Source organism: Erythrolamprus reginae, chromosome 1 (assembly GCF_031021105.1).
Source record: "Erythrolamprus reginae isolate rEryReg1 chromosome 1, rEryReg1.hap1, whole genome shotgun sequence".
In the NCBI taxonomy this organism is placed as follows: Eukaryota; Metazoa; Chordata; class Lepidosauria; order Squamata; family Dipsadidae; genus Erythrolamprus; species Erythrolamprus reginae.
In genome coordinates this window covers 245,363,634-245,388,793 of record NC_091950.1, presented here as the reverse complement: position 1 = coordinate 245,388,793, position 25,160 = coordinate 245,363,634, and the positions used below count along the sequence as shown (strand labels likewise).

The 25,160-nt window shown below is 39.1% G+C and overlaps 1 protein-coding gene and 1 non-coding gene across 2 annotated transcripts; both read left to right on the top strand.

The window, feature by feature from the left end:
• Positions 1 to 209: 209 nt before the first annotated feature.
• Positions 210 to 23,260, top strand: HSPA9 (heat shock protein family A (Hsp70) member 9). The gene is made up of 17 exons (XM_070732700.1): positions 210 to 744; positions 3,369 to 3,427; positions 5,169 to 5,256; positions 5,347 to 5,528; positions 6,558 to 6,682; positions 8,071 to 8,144; positions 8,906 to 9,012; positions 9,536 to 9,698; positions 10,034 to 10,126; positions 10,988 to 11,197; positions 12,782 to 13,009; positions 14,884 to 14,988; positions 16,481 to 16,598; positions 17,672 to 17,766; positions 19,604 to 19,696; positions 21,076 to 21,216; positions 22,382 to 23,260. Exons 1-17 carry the CDS (start codon positions 682 to 684, stop codon positions 22,472 to 22,474), a joined length of 2,037 nt encoding a protein of 678 aa, XP_070588801.1. The 5' UTR covers positions 210 to 681; the 3' UTR covers positions 22,475 to 23,260.
• On the top strand, positions 16,817 to 16,881 carry LOC139158287 (small nucleolar RNA SNORD63). Its single transcript, XR_011557675.1, has one exon. It is a non-coding gene; the product is annotated as a small nucleolar RNA SNORD63 (small nucleolar RNA).
• Positions 23,261 to 25,160: the final 1,900 nt, after the last annotated feature.

Genomic DNA, 25,160 nt, shown 5'->3' with positions numbered 1-25,160 from the left:
GTACAAACAATTAAAGAGCCACAGCTCATTCAGTTCCGTTCATGTTTAAAGGTCCGATTGAGCAACTCCATCAAGTTTGGCTGAAAAAGATCGCCGCCTCCTCCGCAGCATTGCAACCTATTTCACCAGCCGTTTTTCTAAATAGCGCGCGCTCGTCATTTCCGGAAGCCTCTCTAGCACAAAAAAAGTTCTTCTGCCCCCTCAATCTCGGTTAATTCTCGTCAAAGCTTCGCGCGAGCCGTCCCCTCGCCTTCCGGTTAAGGCATCTTATCCACCCAATCTCCGCTTTCTGACCTTGAAGCTTGGGGTCTTCCCGTCCTGTAAAGCTGGTCTCGAAAAAGCCTGTTGTCGGATAAGCGTCATTTGTGGGACGGTTAAGGTTAAGGATTTAACGTGGGGAAAAAAGAAAGGGGAAAAGATACACCGCCTTAAAATCTCAAGTCCCGGGAAATCTACTTTCCCCGGGGGTTTTCTCTGACGGCTTATTTTTTTTATCGGGCGCCTGATTCGGACACCTATAACTCCAAAGAAAGGCCCCCTACGGGTCACGCCTCTTTCTCTTTATACCCACGTGGGCTGGAGACTTCCAGAAAGCCGTAGTCGGCGGCGCGCGCGTGGTTCCTTTTCCCGCTGCTCGGCTTCTTCCGCGGCCTTTGCTCGCTCGCTCTCCTTACTGCCACCATGTTGAGCGCTGCCCGCGTGCTGGTTCTGCGCCGGGGAGGGGGAGTCCCGGGGTCCGCCCAGGTAAGACCCTCCGGAGTGGGAGGGGTGGTGATTTGAGGGGGATAAAGGCAGTTGTCGGTTCCTTTCCCGGCAGAAGGGCGTCAAGGGCTTTCGGAGCCGGAAACACACACACCCCATTTTCTTTTTTAAACGGTCCCTTTCTTGTGTGTCTGTTAGCCTTGTGTCAAACGGGTGACCGCTGCCGCTTGGACTAAATCTTGGCCGTGCCGTGATTTTTTTTTTTACAGTCAGGAGGCCAGGATAATTTCCACTGCATCGATGCCAAGAAGAGATAATAATAAAAGAACACCCCCCTCCCCCCCTCATAAAATGGATCCGTCTCCTTTTACCAGTAGCTCGTTAAATCGGGGGTCTCCAACCTTGGCCGCTTTAAGACTTGTGGGACTTCAACTCCCAGAATTCCTCAGCCATCTTTGCTTTGCTATCTGGAGCTTTGCTGGCTGAGGAACTCTGGGAGTTGAAGTCCCACAAGTCTTAAAAGCGCCAAGGTTGGAGATCCCTTGCTCCTCCGGGCAAAATAGGAAGGCGGCGGCGGCGGTTGTTTTGTTTTCCAATATTTTTTTGGGGGGGGGGGATTCTGTGGTCCCACATGGGCGGTCGTGATAGGGGCGATTCCCTCCACCCCGTCTTTTTTTTTAAAAGAGAACAAGATGTACAGTATTTGAATGAACTGCGGCCTTTGAGTTAGAAACGTCGAGCATTTCTCCACCACCACGTTATGCAACGAGAGAGGATAGGAGTGTGGAGACTGTAGTAGGCCCGGGCTGACTTGACTTCTATACGAAAGGCCTGCCGGCTCTGGTGCTTTCTTTCCCACAAGAAGAGAGAACTGGGTTTCATCATTTGTGTTGTTGCCCCTGAATTCAAGGACGCTGAAGGCAAGACAGCGTGGATGAAAGAACCAGGGATTTAAGAGGGATTAGAAATATTCCCCGCTCCCCGCCGTGTGGAAAGGCTGCTGTCCAGCCGGCTGCTTAGTAAAGGAAGGAGCCACGTGCTCCGCTGCCGCTTTCAACTGGTGAGAAGCGGCCCCTTTCATTCAGTGGGCTTGGCAGAAGGCAGATGATCTTGGCAGAAGGCAGACAATCATTTAAGTGTTATACCACATGATTCTTGACAAATGTATATTTTATTTTATGTACGCTGAGAGCATATGCACGAAGACAAATTCCTTATGTGTCCAATCACACTTGGCCAATAAAAATTATATTCTATTCTATTATGACTAGGCCGGTGAACCGCTTTTGTACTTAAAATCCACTTTAGAGGCAGCAAAGTTACATTAAGGCAGCACCTACACCCCCCCCCCCCCAAATGAAAAGATATTCATATTCTCATTCTATCTGTCTGTCTATCCATTTGTCTATTTATCTACTGTTATCTATCTACTATCATCTATATCTCTCTATCTCCCCTGCTGTCATCTATCTATTTGTCTCTCTATCATCTATCATTCATCTATCTACTATTATCTCTATCTACTATCATCTATCTCTATTTCTTCCTCTTATCTATCTATCAATCACCCATCAATTATCTATATCTACCTACCATCTATCTATCTACTATCATCTATCTATCTCTCCCTCTATTTCTCCCTCTGGGTCATTCTTTGTCGAATGGACCAGGTGTTTTTTTGCAATCTTAGTTGAAAAGAAACCATCACAAAAACAACATATATGATAGGAAATAATGCTGTTTCTAATGAAATATAAATGAAAATGATTGAAAGTGAGAAAACAGCTGTTTCATCACCTTCAATCATCTTCATCAGAAAGAGCACAGGTTTTTTTCTATCATGCTGTTTTTGTGATGGTTTCTTTTCAAATAAGGCTTCAATTTCATGTGGTCCGCTTGACAAAGAATGACCCCTCTATCATCTATCTATATATCATCTATATCTACCTACTATTTTCTATCTATCTACTAATATCTATTTACTATCATCTATCTATTATCTATCTACCTATCCTATCTATCATATATCTAACTATTAATCTATCATATCTAACCATCCATCCATCCATCTATCTATCTATCACCTACCTACCTACCTACCTACCCTGTTTCTCCCAAAATAAGACATCCCCTGATAGTAAGCAAATTGAGGTTTTTGAGTGCATCGCAATAAGGCTAAGGACTTATTTTCAAGTTTCAAAAAAATATAAGACAGGATCTTATTTTCAGGGAAACACGCTCTGTATCTATATTTGTCTATATAAAAATGTATATGTATTTGCGATATATCCCAGAAGCGAGTACACTCTCTCACATTTTGTAAATATTTAAGTATATCTTTTTATGTGACAGCACAGATCTACTGATATTGTGGTTCTTTCTTGAATGTGCTTGGACTTGTTTATTTTTTATTTCTAGGACTGCACATCAGCAGGTTTTGTACTGCACTTTTTATTTCAGTATAAGCAATTTTACTGATATCTTTTCCAAGGGGTTGAAGGAAGGTTCTTGCTCAACTGAATGGTTTTTAGATAGCATTCTCTCCTCAGGAGAGGCATGTTTTGCAGATAAAGAATGGGAGTATGTTGGAAGAAGACAACATTATCAGTGAAGAATGCAAAGTGCTCTTTATAAATACAATGTAATTGGCTTTGTTGTTTTTATAGATTGTCTGGAATGGTTTAAGTCAAGATATCCTCAGAAGTGTGGCAAGCAGGAATTATGCGTAAGTAATGAAATTAAAGCTCAAACTGATTTTCTTGTATTAAAATAAAGAATAGTTGCTGTTTAGGAAAGGTTTGTAAACCTCATGATATGGCTGAATAAATTTTTAGCATTTTCATATGTGGATGAAAAAAACCTGAAAACCATGTCACTACTGAAAAAAAATCTGTTCTATTAGAAAAATGGGCAGCAATAAAGGGAGGGGAGAGAAGTGCGAACTGGAAATCGTGAATCAATATATATTTGATAGAATTAGTCCAAAATGTACATTTGTATATTTTCTTACTATTTTCCACAACTTTTACCATTATGAACCAACAAGAAACATTCAAGAAGAGAACTGAAAAATCAGTTTCAGTTTCTGCTGGTGTTCAGATTATTGAAGTCTGTGGAGATAAATGCAATATCAAAAGATTATGGCTATTGGCCATAAATTACATCTAAAATGAGATTGCAATTCTACTTGCAGAGCATAACAGCAAGCCATCTACTAGGAATGTATAAATGCAGTGTAAATTGTTGTTTTTGTAAATGATATGAAATATGTATAAAGGATTAAATGGAGCAAAAGAATAAAAATGGAAGTAATATCTGCAGTGGAGCATAAAATCTAGAGTTGCAAAAAAAAAATCTTTGCAGGAAATTTGAATTTTCAGAAAGGGTTTGAAACTGCACAGGCTGCCTGGGAAGCAGTGGCATGTATAAAATAGTTAATATAAAAAACAATCCTTAAAAATTCTAATTTAAAAAAAACTTCCATTAACAATTCATTCAACAAGTCATACTAAGAAACATTCATTGGTCAGGGGGAAGATCTAATAACCCCAGGCCTGGCGACAAAGATGAGTTTTTAAACTCTTTCGGAAGGCAAGGAGGGTGGGGGCAGTGCGAATCTCCAGGGAGAGCTGATTCCAGAGGGTTGGGCCCCCACAGAGAAGGCTCTTCCCCTAGGTCCCGCCAGCCGGCATTGTTTGGTTGATGGGACCCTAAGGAGACCAACTCTGTGGGACCTCACCGGTCGCTGGGATTCGTGCGGCAGAAGGCGGTCTCGGAGATAGTCTGGTCCTATGCCATGTTCCTAATACATTCTCTGCAAAACGTCAAGAGAATGGGGGTGACATTGGTATTACTGAGAATAATGAAGTTTGGGCAAGCAGAGGTCAATTCTCAGGTCAGCCAGACATTGGAATATGATTAACCCATTACTTAGACATTCTGTTTTGACTGATGGCTCCATCCCCCCCTTCAGCTCCAAACTATGTCAAGCTGAATGCATGTCAGAATGCGCAAGGATACAAAAGAATCCCACACTCCAATCAAATTCAGGCTTGACAGATGTATTTATTTCTTTGTCAATTATATTAAATGTACTGTATTAACACATTTTGAGTGTTTCATAGCCATGCATATGCAAATATATGCAGAATTTTATTTGTTAGCAAAACTGGAAGATCGTGGTTAATGATATAAATTTGGTGCTGTTATTGGTTGGCATCAGATAATTTTGGTATTAATATTTCATTTGGTATGACCAAGAGCTACATTGGCTATAAATTATAGCCATAGTCATCTGAAAGATTGCTGTGTTGGGGAAGGCAGTAGTAATTGGTTAAAATGTTTTTTTTTAAATCTCGGTTGAATTCTTTAGAAATAGAGGATAAACACACCATTTACTCTGCAAGTGGAAATAAAATTGGTGTTAAATTCCTTTTAAGTGTAATTGCCTTACATTTCCCTTTCAGCTCAGAAGCAATTAAAGGAGCAGTTATTGGGATTGATCTTGGCACAACCAACTCTTGTGTGGCAGTCATGGAAGGGAAACAGGCAAAAGTGAGTCAAATCAGATTGCTAATCCAACTCAGGATTTTTATAAATTTGATTATTGTTGCCCATATTGATTAATTCTTTTGTCTTATGCAGGTGCTTGAAAATTCAGAAGGTGCCAGAACTACCCCTTCTGTTGTGGCATTTTCCAGTGCTGGAGAGCGATTGGTTGGCATGCCAGCTAAAAGACAGGCAGTAACAAATCCTCACAATACATTGTATGCAACCAAGCGTCTGATTGGGCGGCGATATGATGATGCAGAAGTGCAGAAAGATATGTGAGGAAACATTTTGAGTTTTTTAATTCTTGAAAAAGTAAACTGCATACCTACATGTATTTCACATGATCTGCATTTTACAAGGTTTGGGAGTTAAATAATTCCAAAGTTGTTCACAAAGTAACTGAAGTATGAAGTTTCATCTACAATAATGCTCTGATTTGTTGGGATACTCATATGAAGCTGCTAAAAGATTAAAAATTATTATGATCTCAGTGACATGGTGGCATGTACAAACTTCATAATTTTAGGAATTGGGAATATTATTTTCTGTTTTAGAACCATGGTTTTCACAAATAGGATTTGAGTTTTCTAAAAACCATTCTCTATTTCTATAAACCCACATGTTTAACCCTAAGTATTATGGGTGGGAGATCAGAAGGAAACAGTTAATAAAGATACATAATATTGGCTTGCTATTTTTTCACTGATGGAAAATTTAATATTAGGATTTATGGTTAATATTAAAGTTGTAATACATATATTAAGATATTATAGTCCACTAATAGTGATCTTTTACCAAAGGATTCTATTAGTCCAATTCTGTGAAAATTGTGACAGTTTTAAATAGAAATATTCTTTTGATTCAAGCTTGATTTCTGGTGTGTGACATACGTGGGGAAGTCTGGAAGAGGCTAAAGGGAAAAACATTGTAGTCTCTTGTGAAAACTCCCTCCTTCTAAAACTTATCTTAGTGATGGGAGGAGTACTTTACAGAGGATCAGTGTAAAAAAAAAGCCTCTGACTAAACATTGGAATGCTCTGTGTAGAGGTTCCCCTTAACCCCTTATTGCTAAGGTAAGCAGAAAGCACAGGGCTTGTCATCTGACATCCCACCGCCTCTTGATCTGGGATTCTATGGCCTAAGAAAAAAATCTTGTCTTAGCCTTTAGCTCTGGGATTTTAATTACTATTCAATTTAATTACTTAACCTTAGTCTGCTTGTGATTATGCTTTTAAGATCAGAATTAGCTAGGTGTTATCACAAAGTGCTATGCTCTAACCGTCGGAAAACGTTTGTTATTTCAGCAAGAATGTCCCTTTTAAAATTGTACGTGCTTCCAATGGTGATGCCTGGGTAGAATCTCATGGAAAGCTCTATTCTCCAAGCCAGATTGGTGCTTTTATTTTAATGAAGATGAAAGAGACTTCAGGTTTGTACAGCAGAATTTTTGTGATTGATCTAAGGCAGTGTTGGCAAACCTTTTCGGCATCGAATGCTGAAATGGGAGAGTATGCACGTACATGTGCCGGAAACCGGAAGATCAGCCACCCAGTGTGCATCTGCACACAGGGAAGATGATATTCCAGTGAATGACAATCACTAAGTGTTGTACCTCATGATTCTTGACAAATGTATCTTTTCTTTTATGTACACTGAGAGCATATGCACCAAGACAAATTCCTTGTGTGCCCAATCACACTTGGCCAATGAAGGATTCTACTATTATGCACATGTGTACCAGCCACCTGGTCTTCTGGTTTCCAGCATGCATGCACTGGACCAGCTGGCCAATTCGCATGTGTGTGCCAGAAACTAGAAGATCATCTTCCCGGAACACATATGCTCTTCCGGTTTCCAGCATTCCCTTGCACCTGAAGACCAGCTGGTTTGTATGCTGGAACCAGGAAGAGCAACGGAGATGCTGTTGCCACTTCTGGCATGTGTGCCATAGGTTCGCTTTCACGGATCTAAGGCTTCATTTCTAACCCCAATAACTTGCTGATGGGTAAAATATGATACGTTTCTTTTATGCCGTTCAAAATTCGCACTTAGATTTTTTGGGGGGTTCGGTTAGTTTGATTTGCAGCAGAAAACTCATGATATATGATTTGTCTGAAGGACTAAATGGAGACCTATAACCTTTTTATAAGGTGTGTGGCATCTTTTCTGCTTTCTGCTTAAAACACATTGTGATTCTAATTCCCCTCCAAAGGAAAAGCAAATCCAGAGTAACTTTGACTGGTATCTTTCCCATATATTTCGCTTGGGGTAGTTTTTGAGGGCAAACTCAACATTATAATTAATATAAAATATTGTTGCCAGGATCCAAGAAATCTGAAATGCTGGCTATAATGATTGCCAGCAAGGTTCCAGATCCAATTCTCAGTTTTGAACTGGCTTTTACTGTACAAAGCTTGCTTTTCCTCTATAAAATGCTACCATACTTTAGGGGAAGTTTCTGGCACATACAAGTAAAAGACTCCCAGGGCTAGCCTGAGAATTCAGAACCCTATTCTTATTGGCTTGCATGCCTAAAATTTTCTTAAATTTTAACAGATTTTGTAATTAAAATAAGTTTCACAAAGTGTTCTATTGATGCTGAGCAATGTGGATATCAATATTGCTTTGTTTGCATCTTACTTTTGAAGCCTTAACCTAAAAAGCTGTTATAATTTCATTTAATTTTAGTCAAATGAAATATTAAATAAATCTGTAACACTGTTCCAAGTTCTACAATATAGCTGTATATTTCTACCCATTACATTTTTGAGTATATCTTAATAGTGACCTCTCTTAAAAGTATACTTCCTCTTCTAGAAAATTACCTGGGGCATCCTGCCAAAAATGCTGTCATCACAGTTCCTGCTTATTTCAACGATTCCCAGAGACAGGTATGACTGCAGAAATTAGGGTTTCATTTCTTTTGATGGAAGGAGAGAGATCAGGAAGATGTTTATAGTTACTTCCACATATGTTCCTTTTTAGAAATATTTTTGTCAGATCTCAGAATGTTGTGCAACTTGCTTTACTTGGCAGTAGGTATTCATTCATTTTCATTTATTCAATTCTTGCTACCCTACTTTTTTTTTTGCCTAAAATTAGTATTTAAGGAAGATGTAACAAATTAAGGATAAAATTAAAGCTCACCCATTAAAAACTGAAATAAATACTGTTTCATTAAAGGAAAGGCGATAAAGCTTCCCACAAGAGGTTAAATCAGAAAAAAAATATGTTTCTAATGCTCTATTTGTAGAAAATCAAACTCAGCTTTGCCAATTGTAGAAATACTGTATATTAGGTTGGTGGAAACCTAATTTTCAGGCAAATGTAGGAACACAGGTCAGATTACAACTTGCATCTACAGCAATCCAACTTCATCTCTTAAAAACCTACTTTGCATCAGAAACTTTTATTTAAAATAAACCATAAGTGAAAATAATCCGTAATTCTCCATCCTCTCACAAGTAAAACGCATAGTTTTATAATCTGGATAATTTTCTAGAGTAGGTTGAGGATGCATCAGCCGTGGGTGAAAGGTAACTGAAGAAAGGGTTCCTTTGCACAAGCAAGCATAATTTCGATTCACCTCTTTGTATTGGATTTTCCCTTGGTTGAACAAGCAATACCTAATAGATTGCTGTTTTTTTCAAAGGCCACTAAAGATGCCGGACAGATTGCTGGATTGAATGTTTTGAGAGTTATTAATGAGCCAACAGCTGCAGCCCTAGCTTATGGATTAGATAAGGTTGAAGACAAAGTGTAAGTATACAAGAGTCCCGTGCTTTTAGCAGTTTTGCTTTTGGGAGAGTGCGCTTCATTAGTTTGTATTACCTACGGGAGCAGCAGATGTGCTAATTCCTTTAGCTGCCAGCTTCAGTAGCTTTACATAAAGAGCACTCTTTAAGAGCTACATGATATAATGAATTGCAAGGCCTTCAGGTAAAGTTTCAGTTAAATTCCTCTATACTTACCAAACAAAGTAATACAATTTTATAGAGAGAAGCTGACCATGTTTACAAGATAGAAAAGAGTTGAACCTATTTGCATACCATTTTCTATGCAGAATGAAGGCCATTGTTGTCAAAATCAGGTGTCATAAATAGAAACTTCTAAGCTCAGTTTCTCAGTTGCTATGATAATGGATGAACTCTGAAAATCTAAGACTAAATATAGCTCAATAGAACAAATCATATTGGAAGAATTTAGTATTAACTGAATGGTCTATTAATGTGTAGATTTGGTGCTAATATATGTCTCTCTCTCCCCCCTCCCCCCCTTTTAGTATTGCAGTTTATGATTTGGGTGGTGGCACGTTTGATATTTCTATCTTGGAAATTCAGAAGGGAGTGTTTGAGGTCAAGTCCACAAATGGTGACACTTTCTTGGGTGGCGAAGATTTTGACCAGGCCCTGTTGCAGCATATAGTAAAAGAATTCAAAAGAGAAGTAAGCATTTTGTATATTTTAAATTGATTTTCAGGAAACTCTTTCAAGTGCAAATTTAATTTGAAAAATAAAACACTGGTACTAATATTTCAGAATTTGTGTTTTATCTAACCAAAATATCTAATTGTTTTTCATCATACTATTATATTCAATTTGTTCCATTATTTATTGCTTGTATAATTCAATAGCTATTTTTTTTTTAAAAAAATGTTGATTGTATGACCAGTTGTAGATTCCCTGTATTAAGTTTTCATTCAAATAATTAGATTTATTTAGTGTTTAATCAAGACTACATAGAAGATAGTGAACTGCAACACTTGTCATTTTATTTTTAGACAGGGGTTGATTTGACTAAAGATAATATGGCTCTGCAAAGAGTGAGGGAAGCTTCCGAAAAAGCAAAATGTGAACTTTCTTCTTCAGTACAGGTGAGGAACTGAAAATGAGCTATGTTTGGTGGACCTTCAGTGGCGGGCCTTTTATGCTGTAGCTTCCACATTGTTGAATCTTCTTTTGCTCGAGAGATTACTGTTTCACATGATTGTATCAATCCTCGCAAGGAAATGAATATGTTTCCGCAGAGAGATCAATAATGAAAACCTTAAACTGAAAATGGAGATTCTGTTCCTTATTCTACGGGGTGTTCCTGACAATATCGCAAGTGATATACCTGGACCCAATTGACACTTTGAGATTGCAACTATTTAACAGAAAAGCTTGCAATTTCCCAATTATTAAAACTGACTCAATTTTAACCATATATCAACCACTGAACTGATTGTTTTTGAGACTCATGTCTGTTGTAATACTATAGACAAAATCACAAATCTTCAAAGTTGTTAAATTACTATTTAGAGATATATGTCAGGAAAGTTAATCCCCTCACCCCCCTTACTATCTTGTACTCAAAGGAAAGTTGAAGTGCTGATAGCGGTCATGGGTGAGATGGTGTTGTGCATCCAATAATAAATGCTGTGATTTTGAGTTTTGGAGAAAAAATGATAGCCATTCAGTAAAATGTACTGAATTAGGAATTATTCCCATAGATACTTAACTTAAATGAGAATATATTCTGGACGATTAATTGGCTTTCGAAGGAAACTTTCTACTTGGGTGCTGCCATATCCATTAAGGACAATAATTCTTTGCAAGATATGAAGGACCAATCTGGGAACAGTGTATTCTGGAAAAAATCAAATAGCTGCATCAGAGCATACTTTTCAAATATGTATTCTTCTAATTCTAATTGTTATTACTTATTTCTAATGATTGGTAATGTTGTATTGCAGACCGACATTAACTTGCCATACCTTACAATGGATGCCTCAGGACCGAAACATTTGAATATGAAGTTGTCTCGATCTCAGTTTGAGGGGATTGTGGCAGATCTGATTAAAAGGACAATAGCACCTTGTCAGAAAGCCATGCAAGATGCTGAAGTTAGCAAGAGTGACATCGGAGAAGTTATCTTGGTTGGTGGCATGACTAGAATGCCAAAGGTACAATCATTCCCCTTTGACTTGATGTACTTGAAGATCCTGTCATTGAAATCTGGCCAATTGCCCTTTGGACTATGCTTTGCTTGCTTTAAAAACCCCCCAGAAAAAATAAAGATGTGTTAATCAGTAGAGATGGTTGCGTAACCTTAACCCTTTATATGGGGTACTCTGCTGTTTTTGCAGAATTACTGTTACTCTTTCTAAATTTGAAACCTAAGATAGCTTTGATAATGGGTCTACAAAAAATAAATGCTCAATGTTCCAGCTGACAGCCACAAATTTTGTAAGGCCATGTTTCAAAGTTATGACAAGTGCAGTGTTCCTGGGTTGGTCATTTGCCCTTACAAATGACCACAAGGATACTGCAGCATCTCTGCACCTCTCCTACCCTACCATGATTCCACAGTACTTAGGCCTGCTCCCCACACACCCATCAATCTTCACACTTATCTTTTGGAGCTTTCTAGACCTCATGGAAGGAGGAGGGCAGGGCACATATCTGTGGGCTGTGCAGAGGCGACTACCATTTTATTCCACCTCTTGAGTACTGGGACAAAAATGGCAGCTTCCAAAACAATTGCTTCAATTCGCTGGCTTAACAGGATCTGCTGAACACTGCAGAAAGCTGCTGCAGGACTGTGTAGACATCAGTAAGGCAGCAAAACTAAGCAATTTGTCCCCAGGCTGCATGACAAGTGGCCCAATGGCAGTGGCCATTTTGTAGGTATGACAAAATGTTTATGCCTCCAGTACCATACCATGTAGCCACACAAAAGCAATCCATTCCAGTGCTCTGGAAGGCCTCATAGCTCTTTAAAAGTAAACGAAGAGGGGTGTCTTTGACTTGATGGGATGGGAATCACTTTTAAGGCCTGGGAAAACCCAGTGGCAATGGGAAAGGTCTGTAAGGAGCCACGTGGTAGGAAGTGGAGCACAAGGCATCTTGAGGGTTGAGTGAGGGCCAGGGGAGGCAGGCTTGTGTCTGTGCTAGACTCCCAAGGGCCACCTCCATCATTGAGAACACCTCGTTCTCCACATAAAAACCTGCGTATTTAGCAATTAATTGGGGAGAACAGTGATGGGGGGTGTGTGGTGTTGTTGTAAATTGAGATATTTTGCCAAGCAACTCTCACGACATGCATCTGCAACGGGTAGATACTAGGTACCATTACAGTTGTATCTTGAGGGCTACCTGTATTTTCTTCAGATTTTTTTTAAAAAATTCCTGGGAGATTTTGTCATATCAGCATTCTATTCAGTGTATAAATTCTGGAAGATATTTAAAGCAGCTTCTTACATGTAGCCATCTATTATATACTTTTTTCATGTGGATTAATTTTGTGGATGGCACTTGTGTTATTCTGAGCATATCTTACTGCAAAATCAAAGAGTAAACATTCCACATCTATCCTGTTTCACCGCAAATGGAACACACCTGTAGATTGTTACAATGGTCTTGCATACTTTTATATCAGACCTTCCAAATTCCCTGCTCCTTTCAAGTGCTGAATCCACCTGCTATATTTTGTGGCATGTGACCATTTTACTGCTGTATTGCTGATAAACATCAATGTATCCATACAGGTACAGCAAACTGTACAAGATATGTTTGGTCGTTCTCCAAGTAAAGCAGTCAATCCCGATGAAGCTGTTGCCATTGGTGCTGCCATCCAAGGAGGAGTGTTGGCTGGAGATGTCACTGATGTGCTGCTGTTGGATGTCACTCCACTTTCACTGGGAATTGAGACTCTAGGTGGAGTTTTCACTAAGCTTATTAATAGGAATACAACTATCCCAACCAAGAAGAGCCAGGTGAGAAGATACCTTCTTTAAAAATTTTCTAAATATTTGAAAGTCATCTACATTTTGTCATTGTTGCCCCATTCTCTCTTTCACTAACCATTCTGCCATTGTAAATAGGCTTAAACATACAACCATAATTTTGAGTCTAGAATTTTGGTGAGTTGTTCAGGTTGTACGTTGAGTCACAACATGTTGAAACTGGGTTTTAGGAGTATGTTTACAACAGTCATTAAGCAAGTTGCTGTGGTCATTAAGTGAATCACAGTAGATAAGCAAACTACATGGTTGTGAGTCTGAACCTAATCTATCCAATTGGCGTGTTTTGCCACAAATTATAAAAGACATTGCAAAAAGGATATGACTGCAGAAGGCTGCAACAGGTTGTCAAACTCCTGAAATGGATTCATATGGGGGTTGTGTGGCACTTGTGACCAATGTACCCTCTAATTTTTTTTCGGTGTGGGCGGAAAAGTATAGTGTCTGAGCGACAGTCCCTTTGGGACTGGGCGGCATAGAATAATAAATAAATAAATAAGAAAAAAATCCCTTTTATTAAAAGAAATTAATAATTAAAAAAAACCAAAATCCATTACTATTAAAACTAAATCAACGAGCAAAACCAAAAACATAACTATTAATAAAAACAGGTGAGGGCTGGGTTTTTTTTCTCTGTTATTATTTAAGTGCTTTTACCATATGCTAGTCACTTCTCTCTCTTTCTCTCTCCTGTCATTCTCTGCCTCAATCATTTTCTCATTTCTCTTTTCTCCCCTTTTTTCTATCATTTCTCTCTATCTCTTCCTTCCACTCTTCTCTCTCTCTCTCTTGCTTTCTCTCTCATCTCTTTCTTTCTCTTTCTCTCTCTTTCCCCCTCTTGGTCTCTTTCTTTTTCTCACTTTCTCCCTTTCTTGCTTTCTCTCTCTCTCTCACTCTTTCTTGTTTTCTTTCTCACACTCTTTCTCTCTCTCTTGTTCTCTCTCTTGCTATCTCTCTCTCTTTCTCACTTTCTCTCTATCTTGCTGTCTGTTGCTCTCACTCACTCTCGTTCTCTCTCCGTTCTTCTCAGCGGAGGCTGGTAATATTCAATGTCGGGGGGGCGCGCGCCATTGCGCGCGCTCCCTATCTCCATACCAGGCCACTTGGAACATTCAAAATAAGAAAAGCCTTCGCCGGCAGGCGTTCTCTCAGCAGAAGCTGGCGAAGGTGATATTCAATGTCAGGGGCGCGCGCGCAGTTGCGTACGCTCCGTATCTCCATACCAGGCCACTCGGAACATTCAAAATAAGAAAAGCCTTCGCTGGCGAAAGTTTTTCTTATTTTGAATGTTCCGAGTGGCCTGGTATGGAGATAGGGAGCGTGCGCAACCTGCCCCGCCTCTCCTGCAACCCCCTTGCTGAGAGCCCGGGATGAAAGTGCTCTCAGCAAAGGGACTGAGACGGGCAAGGCGTGCGTTCCGGGTGCGGAGGAGCCGCACCCAAAGGTAGTAGGCGGCGGCGGAGCAGAGGGGGCGGATCGGGCGGGGGGCAGTGACGAAAGGCCGAGGGGGCCGGAAGCAACATGGGGAGGCAGGGGCGACTGCGGCTCCCTTCCCTTCTGCTGCCGGCGCCCCCCCCCCCCCCCCGCGGGACTGCGCGCCCATGGAAAATGGGGACTGTACGCCCGTGGGAAAGGGCGCGCGGCCCGGTATTTTGGGGTGCGCGCGCGCTCACGTGCGCAGCCTACAGGGAACGGTGCTTGTGACTTCAAGTTTTTCTGGCATTTCCTGTACTCTAGCAGTTCATGGCGCAGGTACTGAGGTTCCTGGCAGGAAATTACCGTATCATGTTAGTTATATGATAAAGTTAAATAGCATTAGTGAAATGAAATGTGCTTTGCTTCCACAGGTATTTTCTACAGCTGCTGATGGACAGACTCAAGTAGAGATCAAAGTTCATCAGGGTGAACGGGAAATGGCTGGTGACAATAAACTACTTGGCCAGTTCACATTGGTATGTTGGAATTCTGCTGAATGTATTTTTTAATCAAAAATAATCCTGAATGAAAAGAAAGTAATTTTTACTTTTCCTATTAAAACACAAAGAACAGGACAGAATATTTGATGAACATTCTTTGTTTAAATTTCTTTAAATTATTAGGTTTGGCAGGTAAGTATGGAAATAGATTGCTACAATATAATTTGGTTAAAGAAAAAATTCTTCACTGTTATAGAATGCATATAGCTCATGATGTTTTTCTGATAACATTTTTCATGTAAATTATAGAATCTTGTGCTAGAAAGGCATCTAGAGTAAGCACAACTACTAGAATTGTAAGGAAATATGTAGTGATAAAGATAACTTTTGTTTTAGAGTACAGTGGAACCCCGACATAAGAGCTGCTCTACTTAAGAGCAACTCGAGATAAGAGCTGGGAGGGGAGAGATATTTTTGTTCTACTTACAAGCCCAAATTCGAGATACAAGCGCCAAGGAGCTGTCTCCTGAAGCCAAACGCTAACTTCCGCGTTCGGCTTCAGGAGACAGCTGCGAAGCGGCGCGCGTTTTAAAAGGTTGCAGCCGGCCTGGGGGGCTCGGGGGGGGGGTGCTTGCAGCTTTCTTTCTTGCTCTTTTTCTTTCTCTCTTTTACCTTCCCTTCCTCTATTTCTTCTTTTCTTTCTCCTTCCCACCTTCTTCCCTCCCTCCCTCCCTTCACTCATTCCTCTCTTACTCTCCCCTTTCATAAGTTTCCTTGCTTCCTTCCTCTGTTCCTGTCCCTTCCCCCTTTCTTTCTTTCTTTCTTTCTTTCTTTCTTGCTCTTTTTCTTTCTCTCTTTTACCTTCCCTTCCTCTATTTCTTCTTTTCTTTCTCCTTCCCACCTTCTTCCCTCCCTCCCTCCCTTCACTCATTCCTCTCTTACTCTCCCCTTTCATAAGTTTCCTTGCTTCCTTCCTCTGTTCCTGTCCCTTCCCTCTTTCCTTCCTTCCTTCCCACCCTCCGTCCATTCATTCACCCATTCCTCTCTTGATCGCTTAAAGCCGGTCCCTGGTGCAAAAAGGGTTGGGGACCTCTGTCCTACAGGATTGGGTGGCAGAGAAGTTGAACATATGTAAATTTAAAAGTTTAAGAAAGTTTACAAGTTAAGTGAAAGAAACTTCATTATTCATTTATATGTACATGTACATTTCTTCATTAAAAACATGTCTTTCTGCATAATTTAGACTAACTTTGTGAGTTTTTTGAGGGCTGGAACCAATTAAAATTATTTACATTAATTCCTATGGGGAAAAGTCGTTCGAGATAAGAGCTGCTCGACTTAAGAGCCCAGGTCCGGAACGAATTAAACTCGTATCTCGAGGTACCACTGTACTGTGGTTTCTCTTCAGATTTCTTAAATGTTTTGCTTTTTTTGTACCAGTAACTTCACTTTAGTTTGCTTGGAAAGACAGAGTTGTTACACCAATGGGTTTTCTCTAAGTCAACAGCAGTGTACCTTGTAATTTCAGGTTGGGATTCCACCAGCCCCAAGGGGAGTGCCCCAGATTGAGGTAACATTTGACATTGATGCAAATGGAATTGTTCATGTATCCGCAAAAGACAAAGGTACAGGACGAGAACAACAGAGTGAGTACTTGGATTGTTGCTTTGAAGACTAAAGGGCATTGTTGAGAGCCTACTATTGCAAAAGCCAGCTAAGAAGATAAATCTAGCAGACTTTATTGCAGTAAATTGCCAAAATTTAGTAATATTTTATCATTGCATTTTCTGCCAAATTTCCATTTTTCTAGAAATGCTTACTACAATCTTTGAGTTTTAGCACTTGGCCAGGATCAGCTTTGTGTGTGCTATGATGCAATTATCAACACATCATTCTGAATAGTATGTGGAAGATTTTTGACTGAGCACAGCATTGGGGTAGATAAACGGTGTAATTTTGAAATTATAGATAGCGCTCTTAAAGATGGCAACCAAACAATACAGGTAGACCTTGCTTAATTACCATTCATTTAGCAACTGCTTGAAGTTATGATAGTGCTGAAGAAAGTGAGTTATGATTAGTCCTTGCACTTAAGTTCATCAGTGTCTCTGCGGTCACATATTCATGATCTGGGTACTTGGCAACCACCTCACACTTGTGATTGCCCTGCAGTCATGTGATAACCTTCCCAGACATTCTAAAAAGCAAGGTCAATGCCTGAAAGTCACAAGTCATGGTCACATGATTACTTGATAACTGTGAGTTATTTGCTCAATGACTGACCAAAAATGGTTGCAAAATTGGTACAGCCCCATGTTGATTAACTTAATACACTTCTTAACAACGAATTCTACAGTCCTTATTGTCATATTGGACTACCTTGACTATATGACACCTAGTATCAAAAGCCAATGTCTATGCTAAAATGATAAAGGAATTGTTAGCAATATTTTACTTACTTTACATTGTACAATCATAGACTGGCAGGAATATTGTACAGTGGTTCTTAACCTGTGATCTACAAATCCCTAGGGGGCTGCAAAGTTACTGGGGGTCCCCAAAGGCTTAAAGAAATTATGATTTAAATATTGAGCTACGTCTTGGAGGTCCATGATTGTGATCCATTAATAAGAAATATTTCAATCCTGCTGCTTGTTGCATGTTGAATTTGTTCAATAATTGCATTCTGTTAAAAGGAAATTGTTTTACCTTCCTATAGTTGTGATCCAGTCTTCTGGTGGTCTTAGTAAAGATGATATTGAAAACATGGTAAAAAATGCAGAAAGATATGCAGAAGAAGACAGGCGGAAAAAGGTAATGTTGCCAAGATGGTCTCCAGCTTATTGGCCTGAAATTTATTTCAGATAAAAGCTTTGGAGGATAGTTTCTGTGCTAACATCAATTGCACAGCATTTGTACGAATTAAGAACACCTTGGTTTCTATTAGCTTGACTTTTAAAGAATGTTCTTTTTAAAATGATGAAATTTTTAAAAAGACTACAATAACGGGAAAAACCCAATTGTATAGGGAAGAAAGATGTTAAAATAATCTGAAAGTGAATCTTGGTTATGTCTGGCATTGCAGAGCCAGAATTCCACATAGTATGGCAAATTCCATGCTTTAGGAATATACTTTGGCATCACAACAAGCTTCTTAGCTATAATATTTCTTCCCCAAATTGTGTTGACACATATGAACAAAGCAACATATAGAGAAAATCAAGTTATGTGACTTTAAGAGCCTTCAAATTTCTGATTATCACAATATGAAAAAAGCTAAGCTCCATCCCTTTGAAATATTCTTTCAGTGGTCTGGAACTGCTTTCAATTCATATATTTCATACAGACGTTGAATGCAACACAAATTATAAACTGGGTTGCTATAGTTACTGCTTTTAAAGAAGGTGAATCTGTGAATCAGACAAAGAACTGAAGAAATTGGTGCTATTTTCCATGCTAGTTAGCATAGGTTTTCTCCTACAAATATTTTTCTATACACTCCCAGATTTATTTAGCCCTAATATTTATCCATACAAAGCAAAAACAGTGTGCCATCTTGTAGGTGGTGGTGATGATAATAATAATTAATAATTTGTTAGATTTTGTATGCTGCCCCTCTCCGAGGACTTGGAGTGGCTCACAACAAATAATACATGAGATACAAATCCAATATTAAAACAATTTTAAAACCCTTATAAAAAACAATCATACAGTTCAGACAAACCATACATGAAATGGAACAGCTAGGGGTATGTCAATTTCCCCAAGCCTGATGACAAAGGTGGGTTTTCAGAAGTTTGCGAAAGGCAAGGAGGGTGGGGGCAATCATGATCTCCGGGGGGAGTTGATTTCAGAGGACTGGGGCCACCACAGAGGCGGCTCTTCTCCTGGGTCCTGCCAGACGATATTGTTTTGTCGACGGGACCCAGAGAAGGCCAACTCTGTGGGACCTATTCGGTTGCTGGGATTTGTCTTAAATTATCCTAGGATTTATTTTTTTACAAAATGTCCAAAATATCTCCTATACCAGTGATGGTGAACCTTTTTTTTGCTCGGGTGCCAAAAAGGTGTGCGCGCGTGCACGATAGCATGCACATGTGCCCACACACATAAAGCAATGCCCTCCCCCACCCCTGCATGTGCACAACCCCCTGCATTGCCCCCTGAAAATGTGCACAGACTTCACTGAAGCCTGGGGTGAGCGAAAACAACCGAAAAGAAGCCCAAAAATCAGCTGACTAGCACGCACATGCGTGCTGGAATTCACATAGGGCAGTGCCTTCCGTGCCCTCAAATGTGGCTCTGCGTGCTACCTATGGCGCCCGTCATCGGTTCGCCATCACCGTCCTATACCGAATTCTAATGCCTTCTATAATCAGTGATAATTTTTTTTCTTGAAAAGTTATTTTCCTTTGTGGCCCTTAATGACTCCCCCATTCAGCAGGTACAGAAAAGAAAAACTAATGGTAAAGTTAGTAATATGCAAACATTTCTTTCAATGGAATGTGTGTTTGCCATATTTAGATAGTTTTGTTTTCTCTTTCAAGAGTTCATTCACTGTGCACATATAATAAGTATCTTATTGGTAAGATGTTTAGCTAGTACAAATTGGTTTTTATATTCTGTTTAACAAAGTTATTGTTTTCTTTAGGAACGTGTTGAAGCTGTAAACATGGCTGAAGGAATAATCCATGACACAGAAACCAAGATGGAAGAATTTAAAGATCAATTGCCTGCGGATGAGGTAGGTCTACCATGCTGCCTTTTTATAAAGGTATTTTAAAATCTAAAATGAACATACACGGATGTTTTGCATTGATTGGGCATGTTTTAAGTAAGTCTACCTTTATAAATTTGTTTTGTAAATGCATTTTAGGAAATTATCACTAATTTGTTAATTTTTTCCCCATAATGTCCACATTAACAACTTCTGCAATATTCCTCAGTCACATAATCACTATACATGTTGCCCTGTGCCTAACCAGTTTTTCTCCCCGTTCCCCCCTTGCAGAGCAGAGAGACTGGAGAGAAAGGATTACAAAGGAGTAAGCAAGTACACTGTGGGAAATATACATCCAAAGCACAGGCAGCCACAATTGTGCTATCCAAATTGACCAATGTATTCCCATTGTGTGCCTTCTTACTTTCTGATAATCTCTTCAATGAATATAAATACAAACATTAATTCCATTCTTGTTAAATAGTATTTACACATTATAATGTAACAGGTTGTCTGCATTAGGCATCAATGCTTATTCTCTTCAGATTGGAACACCAGAGGCTTCTGTTGTATATTGCTCAAGATGCCATATGTCCAAATGCTTAGATTTATGAAGGCAGCTGTATTTTTCCAGCCTCTTACCTTGTACCCAAGGTTTAGGATGAAGTTGGGAGCAGAGAGTTTCCATCCTGCAGGCTATGTGACCTCCAAATCTTCCTATAATGGTCAACAGTTTTGCAAAGAAACCTTGCCTGCTTTGAACCCATCCTCCATTTTCTGCACATGCTGAGATTGGGTGGCTTTGTGCTCCTTTTTAAACATGAAGAATGATGGTTCCTTTCTCTGTCTTGCAATGGTCCTTGGGTTTTGCCTGGTAAAACCTTGTATGTCAAGAAAAACTTTGTGTGCTATAGAAGAAAATACTCCTAAAAGGTCCAGAGTTGCCTTTGGTGAATAGGCATCTATATAAAATTGATTAATAAAATTCCTTCAAGTCATGCACCCAAATATCATCTAATCCGGACGATACATCTAATATCCAACCCAACAATCTATTACGGATGTTACTGTTGTGGGATATTGAAAGTAATTAGATTTACATTTTATGTTATGTTTTCCCTTTCACAAACATGTTTTCCAACTGTTTGGAGCTGCAGTAATCAACTGGAAAAACTAAATGGAGACTAGCTTCATATCAGAATATTAGTAGATACGGGTTGGCGAATAATTCTTATTTCTGAAGTCTCCTATTGTGAACAAATCTGTGACACTTCCTCATCAGTTGTGTGGCCTTCTAAAGTTACATAAGTTGATTGTGTCTTGCTAATAGTGTAAATTACATGCTATTGTATATTCCATTGAAAGCTGTAATTTTTTTATTTTTTTTGGCAATTCCTTTATAGTGCAACAAATTGAAGGAGGAAATTGCAAAAATGCGAGACTTACTGGCTCGTAAAGATAGTGAAACAGGTGAAAACATCCGGCAGGCAGCAATGACCCTGCAACAAGCGTCCCTGAAACTTTTTGAAATGGCCTACAAAAAGGTAAGAGGGCAACATATATAGAAGTATCTGTCTGGGCAGAGAAGGACCCAGTTTCACATCACAGAAATACGTGCCAATGACCTTAAAAAGGAACAGCTAAATGAATGAAGGAAATGTAAACACAGCCAATGCACTGCTAAGTCCTTATAGGCTAAACCAAGGGTCTCCAACCTTGACAACTTTAAGACTTGTGGACTTCAACTCACAGAATTCCTCAGCCAGCAAAGCTTTTAAAATTTAGTAGTTATCTCACATTTTCTCTAAGAACCTAAGCTTGTGTTAATAAACTTTAATTCTTTCTCCTCTAAGTCCATTACCTTGATCATTAGTTAACATGTCTGATTTTGACTCATTATGCTGTACAGGCCCATCTGTTCTGCAAACCCAGCCAGTAATTTATTCAGCAAATCACATGTAACTAATGATTCTTAAAATAAATATTTATTTTTTTGCTGTGTAAGATTTTGCACAGCATGGCAGGACACATAAATAATACCACCGAATAAGCATTTTAGTTATTGCATTCTTTTGTACATATTCTGTGCAGTGAGTTACACATTTTCAGCACATACTATCAGATGGAGGCATTTAGAGATACTTTTGCTGGGAAAGTAAGAACCATAGCAGTGCTGTAACATTAAATGTGCTTACAGGTTATTGACTTGCATATGTTCACAGATTTTAAAATATTTCCAGTTTCAAAAAAAATTAATATCTCTTTTTTGGAAGGTTGCATATCACTCAGTAGAAACAATCCTTTTCAGCATGATAGTTAATGTAATACTGAACATTCATATATTTGGTCCCTGTGGTCTTGAGGCCTCTGTATCCCTCCAGATGTTGCTAAATTGCAACTCCCAACATCCTTTCTATCTTAGCCATTTTCTTCACTTGTATTTAAATCAGTGGTCAGTTGTCTAACTAAAATATTAAAACACTCATTTGTCTTAAAGTCTGAATTCTGTTTCAAGATTGTGGAATGTTTCTGTGATAGTAGTACCACCTAAATGCAGGTGCCTTCATTCTGTTATTAGAAGATCCCAAACTTAATACTCTTCAGAAAGGAATGTTGGTTGCGGTGATTTTTCCCACCTTCTGAGTTGTTCCTTAGGGCAGAAGGACACACCCAAAACTGAAACAATACCATACTTTCTTCTTTTCACAGATGGCATCAGAGCGAGAGGGTTCTGGAAGTTCACAAGGCTCTGGCTCACATGATTCAGGGAGCTCCGGGGATCAGAAGGAGGAAAAGCAATAAATTGCAGTCTTGTGTAGACTGGAACAGAAAGAGGACACTATTCCACAGCTTCATAGCCAAAGGACTTTCCTGAGCAGCTGTGGACTGATTTATGTCTTACTGTGTTTTTGCAGTATTCTATACATACTTTCTGAAATGTATAAATTTAGTCAAATTGCTATCTGATTAAAAAAATTAATGCAAGGTAACTTTTAGAGGCCAGAGACAGTTTTTACTGAGAATTCCTGGCAATCTTACTTCTGAGCAGAAGGAATTGACCTGTTTAATCTGAAGGTCTAGAAACCATGTCTCAAATTCAGAGTGGGAGTAGAATTCATTGTTGCTGAATTGTGAATTCCATCCTTAAATAATGGAGTCTCCTCTGGAAACAGGTTTCTGCTTCTGGAAAGAGATGATATTGGGATCTGTGGTCATCAGCTGACAATTTATTTGGGAAAGTATCAGCAGATCTACATTTTAGCTTTAATATTTAAAAATGTGACTTATTTTAATATAGCGGCCACCATAAGACAACGTGGATACTCCATGCATTGTTTTTGTAGGCTTTCTGCTCTGTCCAATATCTTTTTCCTTGCAGGAAATCTGATTCCCTATTAATAAATTGTTCTCAGTTGACCAAGTAGTTTGTGTATAAATTCCGTTTTCCTTGCCCCAGTCATATTCCTAGCTCCCATTCCTGCTGTAGACCTAAGTTGCATTTTTTTAAAAAAATTCACAGGTAGTTCCCACAAGTGGTAATGTATATGAATGTAATATTGCAGAATCCAAATAAATAGTTATATTGCACTTTGTGCTTCTTTGGTACTCTCCTTATCAAATGAGACAGAAATTTGGGTTTCTTTCACCTCAATGTGTGTCTCAAAAAGCATAAATCTTCATTGCTGTTCTATACAATTTTGCAAATGTGCTAAACAAAAAGAAAGATTTTGAACAAATACAACTTGCTCTGATAAAAGTGGTAATCGACAACATCCTTTGTGCTGCATTTAAAAGCATGTGCAAAAATGGCAACCATGGGAAGGGTGGCGAAACCCGACTGCCAAGAAAGTTGAACATCTTTATGGAGCAGATGCATGTGCATTAGTGCACTTTCAAGTCAATTGCCTGGACAAATATCTGCACTTTTCTTGGTAAGTGGTTTGCCATTGCCCGATTTTATAGTTGTAATAAGTTTTTGTAGCTATACAAATATAGCTGCCCCAAAGTTTATTACAGGATGGGTAGTTGTACAAATGTTTTAAATAAATAAGGTCACCTAGCTGGCTTCATACCTAAGTCACAATTAGAACTCATAGCCTCCTGGCTTCTAGCTCGATGCCTTAATCATTGCACTACACCAAACTGGCTTTTCATTATACAGCTAGTTCTTGCTTAACAATTTCCTTGTTTAGAGACCATTACAATAATACTGAGAAAGTAACTTTACAACTGGTTCTTGGACTTACAACTTCCACTGTCTCCAGTATGATCAAGATTTGGACACCAACCGCAAGAAATTACATCTGTTGGAGTATCACACAATTGCTATTTACACGTTTCATAGCCAGTTTCTGGCAAGCAGAATGAATAGAGGTCAGAAATAAGATTGGAAGTCATGTGTCAGTGATCTACTTAACCTGTTAGTGACAGTTGCCGGTCATCAAGTGAAGATTGGTGTAGCCATGTGGTTCCTAGATGCTAACTGAAATCTGTAGAATGTAATAAGTAGGAAAAAATGTCTGGGGTGTAGATAAATGCTTAACTTTTGCTTATGTTGCAAGAACCTGTTACTTAAATGGAATCTGGAGCATACCTGACAGTGACCAATCTATTCGGATCTTCATAAGCATGAAGTGAGCCCTGAAGGCACATTTTGATTTTGTTACGGTAAATCTGATCTCTAGCTTTAATTTAAGTCCCATTAGGATTGGGCAGTATAGAAGTTGAATTAAATAAAAAAATAAATGATCCTAGTTTGTTGCATTGTATTGAACAGTCTTATCCATGGATCTTTATTACAGTAAATTTGGCACATCTATTGTGGTGCGTGTGGATGGATACATAACAGTATGCTTATTCCCCTATCTAACAAATGAAATGCACAATAGACTTGTGCAAGGCAACTTAAGATTCATTTAGAGAATGAATTTGCATCACAGAGATAAGGTATTATTTTTTTAATGAAGCAAAGAAGCAGTGCAAAGTTCCTTAATGAAGAACATTATTACTTCTGCTTTCATACAACACTAGGAAGGTTTCTTAGCAGCCTTTTATTGTTGTTGGTTCCCCTGGCATTGTTAAAAGGCAATCCAATCCAGGGCTATTGTTACTTCAAATGCCTTTCTCCAGGGAAAGCCGTAATATTTGCAAATATGATACAATCTAATCCAGTCACTCTTAAAAGCATATATCTAATGTATGCTTTTAAGAGTGACTGGATTAGATTGCGTCATATTTGCAAATATTACGCCTTTCCCTGAAGAAAGGCATTTGAAGATCCAAGGTAGAACATTGGGCTCTTCAGCTTCCCTTTTGGAAGCTCATCGCTGCCCTATCGTTCTGTCACACACTACTATAGAGACAGAAGAATTTAACTCAAAACTCCGTCAGTCTAAATGTACAGATGGCTACTGGAATAGTAGCAAGCATCCTATTTTAATGCTTAGTTCAAAAATCTTAGTATAGTATTTCAGCTCCATTCTATGAC